Source organism: Poecilia formosa, unplaced genomic scaffold (assembly GCF_000485575.1).
Source record: "Poecilia formosa unplaced genomic scaffold, Poecilia_formosa-5.1.2 Scaffold240, whole genome shotgun sequence".
NCBI classification, from domain to species: Eukaryota; Metazoa; Chordata; class Actinopteri; order Cyprinodontiformes; family Poeciliidae; genus Poecilia; species Poecilia formosa.
Genome location: NW_006800179.1, coordinates 377877 through 389957, shown reverse-complemented (window position 1 = coordinate 389957; position 12081 = coordinate 377877). Strand labels below are relative to the sequence as shown.

The 12081-nt window shown below is 42.3% G+C and overlaps 1 protein-coding gene across 2 annotated transcripts in view; it reads left to right on the top strand.

The window, feature by feature from the left end:
• Nucleotides 1–1842: 1842 nt before the first annotated feature.
• The window catches only part of ntmt2 (N-terminal Xaa-Pro-Lys N-methyltransferase), an 11891-nt gene continuing 1652 nt past the window's right edge, over nt 1843–12081 (top strand). The window contains exons 1-3 of one of the 2 annotated variants that reach the window (XM_007569368.2): nt 1843–2038; nt 7005–7177; nt 11800–12052. In XM_007569368.2, the coding sequence (XP_007569430.1) occupies nt 1843–2038; nt 7005–7177; nt 11800–12052 (622 nt within the window). Of the gene's footprint in view, nt 2039–2738; nt 4349–7004; nt 7178–11799; nt 12053–12081 lie in introns of those variants that run through there. The other variant, XM_007569369.2, reaches the window with a different exon arrangement.

Genomic DNA, 12081 nt, shown 5'->3' with positions numbered 1-12081 from the left:
ATTTGGTTTGAATCATTGAGCGTATTTAGCTGAAACAGCCGGTCACCAGGTGGAGCCGGTCCGGCCTACGGCGGGTCGGCTCTCCTGAAAACATTTGCTCAGCTGATGTCACCGCTCTAATTTTATCCGCAGGCTGTCAGGAACGAGGCAGAGACATTTGTGTGAAGGGTCAGAAACACCGGATCGTTTCTCAGGCAGATCTTCTCATATTCTGGTTGCAGCCTGTTGCTGCTGCTGCAGCAGAAAAACTGCAAAGAGAAAAACTCATCAATTCCTTCAGTCTGTTTATGCAGAACATTTTGTTAGAAATTCACATCGATGCTTCGCTGAGCTACTAAAGACGAGCTTTCTAATGAAGTTACAGAATCAGAGTGAAATTTAAATCTTTCAAGTTTAACTTTGGTATTTTTTCACCAAAATAATTATTTTTTGTTTTACAACAGATTTATTTCCACTGCAGTATCTCTAGATTTCATTTTTATAGGTTCACATTTGTTTTGAGATTCAAAGTGCAAAAGAATAAAAGTCTATAGTTTTTTTATTGTGACCACACTGCATAATGATAAAAGGCCTCAACACTAAATGTCAGTACAACTATTTATGCGCTGTAAAGACTTATTTCATGTATTTATCTAGAGATGTGAGGAAAGAGGCCCTGAGTTCAACAGAGAACTCTGAACAGGCACGTGCAGAGGGGGGGGCTGGGGGTGCTTGAGCACCTGCCCTTTTAGTGGCCTCTGCACGGCCCTGACTCTGAAGTTCCTCAGACTGAAGCAATAAAAACATGAACGTGTCGGGATGGTTGGCTGGACGGAGCAAACAGACCGTCAGAGGAAGCAAATTGATCCAAAGACAAAATATATGTTGGAAATGTTAAAGATAAATAAACAGCTTATTTTACTGACCTACTGGGAAAGTTTATGCAAACATTCACTCTCTTGTGTTTGATACATTTCCGTAGGAGAGTTTCATTTGGCTTTTAGTGCTTTAATTTATGGATCTTTACGGTTCCCGCACTAACCGGGAGAACCGGGACGTTTGGGCCACACGGCCCGGTTTCCTCTTTCTGTTTTTGTTTTCATTTCTGTCCTGTGAGCAGCCATGATGACGGTGGATTGATCACATAAACACATAAATATTTTAGAAAAATGCAATGAAATATAAGACTTTATCTAGCAGTGCACTGTTACAGACTGAGCATGTAAGATTATAATTACATGATTAATAATAATCGGCGGTGGGCAGGTCTGAGGCTCCAGAGCTGAAATGAGCCCCACTGCGGCGCTGGTCCAGTTCTGTTAGTGAAACCAGGCAGAGCTCAGCTTGGTGGGCAGAGAGGTGAAAGATTTTCACACATTTGGGACTTACTGTAAGTGTCCTGGCACAATAAAACAATGTATCATATTTGTGCACAGTTTGCAGAGTGAAGATGAAGCATTTTAATCTGGAACATCGTTTACTCACAGGAGCAACTGGAGAGGCTGCTGGTTAGAGCAGCACGCAAACGTTTAAGTCCAGATTAAAGTTATGACTGTCAAGCTGTTGGATTCTCATGTTCTGGACGGGAATGTCAAACCTTTAAGCTCTGAAGTGACGCGTCTTCCTGCATGCCTGGTGGCCAGGAGAGGTTTCAGCTCCGGGCTTTGAGCCTCCCTCCCTCCCAGCAGGTGATCTGGAAGGACGTCCAGAGTGAAAAAGATCTCTGCTGATCACTGAACACCACCACAGGCGTGTTGATCACTCAGCCGGACAGATATAGCAGCGTCCCAGACGGGAGCTGCAGAATCCGAAGCGTCAGTCGCCTTCACGCCGTTTCTGGAGACCAGCGCCGGTGGAAGAAACATGGAGATTACGCTTGAAGATGAGAACAACTCTTCAGGAAACTTTGAGTTCAAGGCGGCTCATCAGGCGTTCAGGGACCGCTGGAAGGAGACGGACGACACCATGTGTCGCCACAGCATGTCCTTCCACCTGCACCACAAACTCCAGAGTGACTTCTTCGCCAGCTACCTGTACCTGCTGGAGAAGATTCCTCTGGGTAAGAGGCAACGCTCGCAGGCTGGGATACTCGCTCCCTTCGGAGACCCACACAAGGTTTAAGGAAACACATTTATTTGTAATCGTACCTTCACATCTATTAGTCTGAAAGATTTAAATGAACACCTGAATCTTTGGGACTCGTTCAGAGAAGGTTGACGGTAAATTTTCTGAAATATTCGGGTCTAATTGTGTTACTTAAATTCAAACTCTGAGTTTCAGATTTTTGTAGAATGGCAGAATTAATCCACCTTCATAAAGCCAATATAAATTTACACAAATTAAAAATAGAACTGAAAATTTTATTTTAAAATCTCCAAAAATTAGCAAAAGCTAATTTGTATCTGAAGTCTCTTGACAAATTACAAAAATGGATATTATTCCATTTTATGTCCATTTTTCCAGATGATAATTACCTTTTGCTACAACAGTAATCTAGTAAAGTGCATCAAATGGTGACATTTATGTTGAGTTGCACGTCGTTTCTTTTCAAATGAAGTTCATCATCATATCATTAAAACAATTTTCAGAACATTAAGAGATTCTCTAAAACCAAAAGAGAGAAAACGGTTCCTCTGAATCTGACTGGCTGAACCTCATCAACGGGCTGCAGAGGAGCAGCGGTTCCTCTCCGGTTTTTGGAAGCGCCTTAGGGACGGTACAAGCCACGCACTGTGCACAGGCGATTTGATTGGCAGCAGATGGCATTCGTTGACTGGTCCATGGATTTAGGTCTCAGGATGAGCAAACGCGGTACTTTAAAACTCCTTCAATATTGTCTGAACCACCGTTTTCAATCCCAGACTGCAGTGGCCAGCCTTGAGGTTTAAATCTTTTTATCAACTATGGCAGAGGAGTGATTTCAGAGAAACTGACCCTCAGAGGTACTGGAGCATCGACCGCAGCTCCCAGGATCCTGTCAGTATTCACCCCCACATAGTGAGGAACACACTGCCAATGAAGACACACCAGCTTGGCCAGACATGAACCGCCTAGACTGAGACGTGACTTTGGCTTTAGGCGCCTTGAAGAGGCGGCTCATCTCAGCGGCTTGTGCTCAGGAATCTGTTTTCTTGGTCATAATTCATACTTGATGATCAGATGAGAAGACGGACCTGGTTATGAAGAACGTTTGCAGCCGAGACTCATCCCGCTGAATCTCATTTCAACCGTTTCAGACTGTGAGCCACTAGTTCACAGACTTTATAGGCTGAAGATGCCGACAGGACCTGAATCTGAAAAGAGCACCAGACAACCTCTACAGGCAACTTCCTGTGCTGCTGAAGGACAAACAGGATGAGAGACACCGAGCATCCTGGTCCACCCTGAGCGTGAAATGAACACAGCTGCTGAGTAACAACAGAAACTCCTGCAGCAATCCCCTGAAAAAGCCTTTGGGGCGAGGTGGGAAACAGAGGCGGACTGGACAGCCTTCATCTTTCAGCAGGTCCGCCAGGCGAAGCCACTTCTTGAATTGGAGAATCGGCCGTTCTGACATCCCAGAGCGATCGGACCTCCTGATGGTTGAAATACGCTCTCTGTTCTGCTGTGGTTCCTCTAAAGCACTAAATCTAGAAGCAACCATCAGCTCTGCAGTGAACTGTCAACTACAAGTAAATTAAGGAGTCTCAGCACAGAGCCCTGAGGAACTTCATCCACAGAAACAAAGCAACACACCTTAAATGTGACACCCTAAGCGAAGCTCTTCTCTCTTTAAAGCTTGTCACTCATCAGACCAGAAGCTGCAGAAACAGGAGATGATCCATGCCTCGGCCGCTGTGAAGCCCTTTAATGGCCTGGCATGGCAGGCATGAAAGCAATAACTCATGTCAGTTGGTGCTCAACATGACCGTAACGGGGCCCCGCTTATTATTTACAACTTAACGAAACATTTCTACCTTCAACCAAATATCTCTGATTAAACCCCCTGAACCGAAGCTCAAACTGGAAACATCACATTTTTATTTTCCTTCACTGATGAACAGCTTCTGTCTGAGAAGCTGAAAGGTCAGCACCTAACGAGCCGGGCTCTGAAGGCGGGAGGCAGATCAAGATGGCGGCTCTGGGGTGACACTTCCTTGGCAGACGGGTGTCGTCATGCCGTCGTCTCCTCGTTTTTGTCCTGCTCGAACTTTCTATACTTACCCTCCCTCTGAGGTGTCACATGACGAGTGATTATCGAGTTACAGGAGATCCAAACAAACAGGAGCTGGAGGACGTTCAGATCGAAGTCGGACATCTTTTCACTGGGATGTTAGTTATTCAGAACAGGAACACGTCCTGAGGGGGAAACACATCAGAAGCAAAGCAGGTTCAGATTTCCTCTTGCCTGCGGTGGGCACACTTCCTACCCTAACCCCATCCCTCTAGTTTTTCAGTTAGCAGTTTTGCTAACTTTGAAAACACCTAGCGCACTTAGCTTTCTCTTAATTATTTTTCCCAGAAAAATTCTAAAGTGCTAATTTACTTTGAGGTTTTGTAAACTTTCAGTAGAATAAAGTTCAATGTCTGTCCTTTCAGCTATTAACTCTTCAGGTAGAGAGGCGCTAAAATGACATTTGACAGGGTTGAACTTAGCGCGATAGCTTCTGCTAACTATCTTGTTGGTGTAGTACTTTAGTGCTAGCATAGCTAATGTTTATGATTAGGGTCAGTCATGTGGTGTCTGTTTGGTCATGTGACACTGACTGGAGTGTTTCACTGAACCAGAGAATCAATGTATAGTATTAAATATCCATCAGAGCATATCGGTCCAAGTTTTCACAATAATCTGTCCAACCTTTGCTAAATCCAGCAGTAAACACCACTAGCTAAGAAGCTAGCTGCGCTAACCCACAAGCCCTAATCATAAACATCATTTCTGTTAAGGTGTTAAACATGGTATTTAGCATAAGCTAATGCTAAAGTGCTAAATTGAGCCATATCACTACCCTTTGTGTGTTGACTCAACGTGTTATATCGCCCTCAACAGGATCACAGTTGCTATTACAGTTTTAACGGCCATGCTTTAGTAAGTCATTCTTTAGAGCAGAACTTTCACTGAGTTCCAGTTTCCTAGCTGAATATTAATAACTCTGTTACTGGTTTTGTTTTATTAGCCACAATTAGAAAGCATGCAGGAGACCAGTAGCAATGCATTCTGGGTACAGAATGAACAATTAGTTGTTGGATGCCCCAAAATCAACAGATCTTCTCTGTTTTTAAACTTTTAAAATCAATTAATTTATCACTTTTAAAGTATATATTTTTTAGATAAAATATTTCAGCCAATAAAATACTGATAAAAGTTTTTATTGCACTTTAAAAATGAACAAAAACGCGAAGGATTTCCTCTGGAGAGCAGCCGGCATCAAGTGATTAACGTAAGAAGCTACAAAGTATGAGAGTATGCTGTTTGGATGCTGCAGCTGAGGAGGAGACATTCACTACATGACAGCTGGCTGCTCTGAACCACTGATCTCCACCTCAAAGGAAATGTTGGATGGTAATTAGATTAGCAGAGCGCTATATTTAGCTTGGCACGGAGCGGCTCCTCCTGGCTCTCCTCAGCTGTTAAATGACATAACACAAGTCCTTAGAACCAGTGATGAGCATTTATAGATGGTTTTATGAGAAAACGCACTCGAAGCAGGAAACCATCCAAAGCAAACATCTGAAATTAAGGAACTCAACAACTGACCTCCCAAACTGTCTCAGCCTGTCGCTGCGTCTGATCTGCTGAGCGGAGATAAACCCTGGAGACGGACGGCAACAGTACGAGGGCTAACGGGGCCTCCAGGGCCAGAAATACTGACATACAGTCAAATATCAAGGAGGAGGATTTACTTCCTGCTTCAAAGCACAAGAGAACAGCCGGAATTTGAAAATTCATCCTTCATAATTTCACACCGGGATTTTTAAATCAAACTCCAGTCCGTTTTAATCGAACTTCAGTCCTCTTGTCTAGAAAGTCCGGTTCTTTTGGGAAGGTATGAATGTGAAATTGAACTCCGGTCCGCTTCCAAACCTCGGTTTCAGTTCGGTTGAAGTGAACTCAGGGTTGCCAGGTCTGACTGAATGTCTCCAGGTCAAAAACAACATAAAACCCGTCCAACTCCCAACAAAAACAAAAACCAGCCCAAATTTCAACCAAAATGAAACTCTTGTTGATAGTCCCATATGTAATTCACTTACGTTTTGTTTGTTCTGTACTCTGACCAGAAGCATTTCCCATTGGGACTGGAAATAACTCAAATCTCTGAGCAGAATGAGACTTGAGTTTTTGTTCTCTTAAATCAAGATGTTACCCTGGGGTTTCCAAAAATGAATAAACTCAAATGTAGTAGCACTGCATTTTATTAGAAGTTTTTTTTGCTTTTCTGGAAACTATTTAGAAATAATTTTTATTTAAACCTCAAAATATGGTGTGAAAAGCAGCCCAAATGTTAACAATCAGCCTAAAGATTTTTTTTCCCAGCCAAATGTGTTCAAAAGTTGAGCAGAAAGCTGTCCAACCTGGCAACACTGCTCTGACGCTGCCCGCATGCATCTGTGAACGCCAAGCGGACCGGAAACCCCTCCAAAAGCAGGAAGTGGACTATAGCGCAGGGTATTCTGGGTAAATACAACCAAAACAAATGTCTTAGCCTAGCGCTAGCAGGAGAAATGGCTGGTGGTTTTTAGCTACAGACTAAAGAGAAAAGCTCCAATCACTAAAATCTGATGCTTCCATTTTGTTTACGTTTGGTGAAGAAGGAAGTTGTGCTCAGTGTCTTCCTCAGTGGGTCTTGGTGCAGCGCCCCCACAGGTGTGGAGGGGAATGGTACAGGTTGGACTGGTCAGCAAGCAGGGACTGGGTGGCATTCTGAGGCTCTGGTGGTCCGATCGTCCCTTTAGGGGCGCTGAACTTTCCCTTCATGATATTCCTGTAAAATGACGAGACAAAGTGTTTAAAGCTGACGGCCTGCGTGTCTCTCCGGTCTCCACAGTGAAGCTGTTTCCCGTCACCTGTGAGTTCATCAAGGGAGAGAAGCAGTTCTACTACCGAGCGCAGAAGTTCTACGAAGACGTTCCGGCCTCCGAGGAGGGCATGATGGGAGACTTCGTTGAGATTTCCAACGTCGACCTGGAAAGCTCCCGTCAGTTTCTGAAGAGGTTTGTGGTGAGTTGCTCAACAGCACTACAGGCTCTGTTAGCCCAGCAGGACGAAAGAGCCGCAGCTGAGGAGCCAACACTGGTTTTCACTCTTTAAATTTAGAAATGAAAATAATTTCATATTTTCATAATCAGTCACTAAAGATGATCATGTTTTATTTTGTGAGTTTTTCTACAGATATATCTGAAATTCCTTTATGTTTTATAAAAATAAACAGGAAAGATTCTGCTGTTTAGTTTTGATGCTTCATTTAAAACAAAGTGAAAGTAAAATAAGCTTAACTTCTATAGCTTATTTCCATTGGCAGGAATTTAAATATTCTTTACCTATTCTTGTGTGTGTTTGTTTTTTTTTCTTTTTTGGAAAAGTTAAAAAATTACGTAAAATAAATAAAATGTAAAAATTAAAATAAAATTTGTTTAATTCACTTTATCGCTGCTTTTAACATATTTCTTGATGGATAGAAATATAAATATTTCTTGGGGTTTTTATCTGAATGAAGAGGCGACAGCCTGAAATATTTACTTGCTGAAATAACTCGGCCACCAGAGAAGCTCTGCACTGAGACATCGTCGGTTTCTGGTTTCAGAGGAAACCTGATCATTCTGCTGCTTCTCCGTCAGCTTTGCACTTTGCTGCAGCTTCTGGTTTCTCTGCTGCTGGCCGCCGAATATCAGAGTCTATTTTGGGAGAGAAATTCGTCATCCCGTCTCTGCAGAAATAATTTCACCTGGATTCATGCGTAGTTCCGAAAAGCAGATCAAATTTGCTCAACATCCCATCATGATAAGTTTGCAGACCAAATGCAGACCAGAACTTGTGATGGAAAGAAAAAAACCTTTAGCCCAAGCGGATTATTGCGTGAATCAACTTATTTACGTCTGATTTTAATTGCATTTCTTATTTAATGGAAAACACCGCAATTGTGAAATTGTGTTTTTTTGACATTAGTGGAATATCGACAAAGTTTTACGCACATCTGTAATGGAAACACAGCTAGTGACAAAGAAACCAGAGCAGCTAATCAGAGGTGAGTGGAAACAGCTGCGGCAGAGCGCAGGCAGCGGGAAATCAGGAGATGAAAAACAGCTGCGGAGGGAAACGGGCTGAGCGAAAGGTGAGCGATAAACCAACGGACAGAACCTGAAGGTAACTAATAAACTGGAAGAACAGCAATCTGAAGAAAAGCCCAAATGCAGATAGGAATACGCATAAAGGAGCTAACACAATGGAATTAACTGAAACAGCAAGAAGTGGTAATAAAACAACAAAGATCCAAACCAAAGCCACATATCATGACACATCTAGAAATAAAGTAAAATGGCAAGATCTGGTAATAAAAGAACAAAAGAAAGATCCAAACCAAAGCCACATATCATGACACATCCAGACCGAGCGAGCTGCCAGCAGCATGACTGTTCTAACAAGTTCTTCTTTCTCCCATTTGGACTTTAGAGTCGGGTTTTATTTTACTGGTTAAGGGTTTGAAACCAACTGAAGCTGATCCATCATTAAGTCTACATCTATTGTTTGAACTAGACGGAAACAAGTCAGCAATTTAAAATAAATACCAAAATGCCCTGAACAAAGCTGTACGAACGGCAAAACTTTTTCTGTTTACTAAACATATTTGCTAAATGGGCCTCATCAGAATCCGGGTCAGTTGGGAAGAGCAGTAAAAATGGGCCAAACTTGGTTCTGATCAGTATTTATTTTATGGTAGAGTTTTGATGTCCAAACAATGGGAACGATGGGAAATGAGTCGTCGATGTCCGTTCCTCCTTTTCTTTTCTCCTTGTTGTGTTTCACATATAAATTCCTCCTTTTTTGAGTCGGAGAACAGGCACAAGGGGAAGGCGCTGCAAAGTACCCAGTGCTGCTTCCAATATCGTATAAAATCATCCATATTGACTTCATGAGTCAGTGAACAGTGCTGGACATGTTTCCTTTAAGTAACAGGCAACTTTTCAACAGGGTGAGCCGGAGACAAGCAAACTGAACTTTTCAAAAAAGAACAAAAAAACGATCCTTTTTCTTATCAAAGTCGGTTTGATTGGTCGGGTTTGGAGGACCGTCGGTTCTTCTGCAAGAAGACTTTTTGATTGATTATTTTATTAAAAACTAAAGATTTGAATGTTCATCTGGATGAGGTAAATGTTACGGCTGAGATGAATTTCAACCTGTCGGTGGAAGATTTGAGTCAATTTTCTGAGTAAATCTATTTAAATAAGATCATAAAACTTCATGCTTTTATTTGGATCTTGGTAGCTGATCGTTAATATGACGACGCGTGTCTGTCGTTTGTTTTACCACCAGAACGTTGAAGCTCGGCTTCTTAAAGCAACATTAAATGGTGATCATTTCTGACATCGGTCCTCTGGCGTTATGCACATTATGTCTCAGATTTTAAGGCGGTATTTTAAAGGCTCTGCACCTTTCCTAGGAAATCAAAGGTTTTACAGGATCTAAAAGCTGCTGTTGCTCCAGAAACCGGGTTATAATTAGATTCATAACTAATAAAGCTGATAAAACGTCCTTTATGTTGTCTTCGACAGAGACAAATGTGTCTAGATGAATATAAATAATAATCATGCGGCAGGGCGCATGCATGCGGCGCATGACGGGTCTGAGGAGGTTTGTTTTAGCTGCTGTTGCTAATTCTGGGGACATGTTTGGCCCAGAGACCTGCTTATATCCAGGATCTGTTAAACAGCTGCTCTAATTATAAACTGCCAACACTTTGTGCTTTAAAGAGCTTTTAATATAAACACAGCACGGCTCAGGAGTTACAGGCGCTGCTACTGGCTGACACTGCAGTACAGTCAGAACATAAACACAAACTGATGGGTTTTATTCCCAGAACTAATTCTACTGGCTAATTCAACATGGTTGAAATTAGCGCTTTCTGTTAGCTCCTGCTAAATCATGACTTGCTGTAGGATCCTAATTAATGAAACCATAAACTTGACTCTCTCCATATTTTCCTTTCAGTCCTCTGCATGACAGAAACCGGAGTGGATCCTCTTCACACATTTCAACTGTTTACTTAAAAATAAAAATGATACAGATGTAATTTTACTCTTTACAATAAAGAGTAAAAGAATAATGAGGTCAGGAAACTGTGTCCCCTCCACTGCTTAATAAGTAAGCAGTGCATATATATGTAAGAGAGCCTTAGTGACTGATGTAATAAATTCTTACATGAGAGTTTTAACTGGTAAACAGTAATTTTTAGATTAATAAACCTGAATTATCATAAGGAATATAAACTTAATTTATCCCCAGATTGAATGAAGTAAAACTGAATTTGGGCTCCTGCAGTCGGCGCGTCGCTCAGAGCGAGAGCAGCTAACGTTTATGATCAGGGCGTTGCTTCAGCTAGCCTGTTAGCCTCCACTGCTAACTGGAGCTAGCCTGTTAGCCTCCACTGCTAACTGGAGCTAGCCTGTTAGCCTCCACTGCTAACTGGATTAAACTGATTTAGACGAGATGTTCTAATTTGGCTTCATAAGCACTTTGGTTGCCTTGTTGCTGAAAATGTGCTGTATAAATAACATTACTTTACCATATGAATAAAATGGACTAAACTGAGTAAACGTTGCATGTATTTTATTAGGATTTGATAAATGACAGAAAACAATAATCCCAGCTGTCACTGCCAACATGTCGGATCATTTTATTCTGCTCAAAGCAGGAAAAGGATTTCTTCCCGAAGAGGCCGTGATTTATAATGTTTGCTTTTTAATTTAAAACACCATAAAATCTGTAAATGTTGCTGTGGATGTTCATTTCCAGTTAAAAAGGAAGCTACTTGTTTACTTTGACCATTTTCTCTTTAAATTATGACCACATGGTTGAGAATGTGAAAACCAGCCAGTATTTTCCACTTTTTAAACTTTAGTCTGTGGTTGCAGAAATTTCCCTCCGTACTTGAGAAGCCACTTCAACACAGAAAGTACAGCTAATTGCTAATTGTTCACTTTAATACAATTAACTCTTTAGAGAAAAAAACTTTATTTTTTTATATTTACACAGGATTTTTAAATACAAACACCTTCATGAGCATTAGAAGTGGCAGAAAAATCCGTCCGTGTTAAGCAGATGTATAAATACAGGCAGAAAAATGTGGCAGTAATTCACTGAAACCAGGGGCTCCTCAGGGGCCCCTTCCTCCATCGGATCACACCCAGGGGCCCCCGACACAGAAGGGTTGGGCTGAGGTCAGAACAGCAAACCAAAGGGAAGAAAAGCCGCCGTGATTCAAGCCGAGCTGACTTTTAGTTGCTGACTGGTGGTAAAGTTCACTGCTTTGAAGCCCTGAGGAGCCGAACTGTTGGCTCTTCTGAACCCAAACGCCTCGGCAACCAGCGCAGAGCTTCATGGAGATTTTAAATATGGAAAGTAACTTTACACACCCATCCTGATGTCAGATTCAACCACGTTTCAGGAGAATTTTACAACAGATGATTGGTTTTTAACTATTTCAGTTCCTAAATCTCAAACATTTTGTGACATGAAGATCAGAAACGGGAGATAAAACAATCAGAAATATCAAAACCTTTAGGGAACGAAGTTTGAAGTCACACTTTGACGCATCGTTGATGTAAGGTCTCCCACTTTCCCAACAGGGGCCGGGTAAAGCCGGGACCCACTGCGCTCTGGACTGCGGCTCCGGGATCGGACGCGTCTCCAAGGCCGTCCTTCTTCCCGTGTTTGAGAAAGTCGAGATGGCCGACATGATGGAGCACTTCCTCCTCCACGCACACGAGGAGTATCTGGGCGACGCCGCCGACCGCATCGAGACCTACTACTGCTTCAACCTGCAGGAGTTCACGCCCCCCCGCAACAAGTACGACGTCATCTGGATGCAGTGGGTGGCGTGTGAGTACTTCCTGCTCGTCACTGAGATC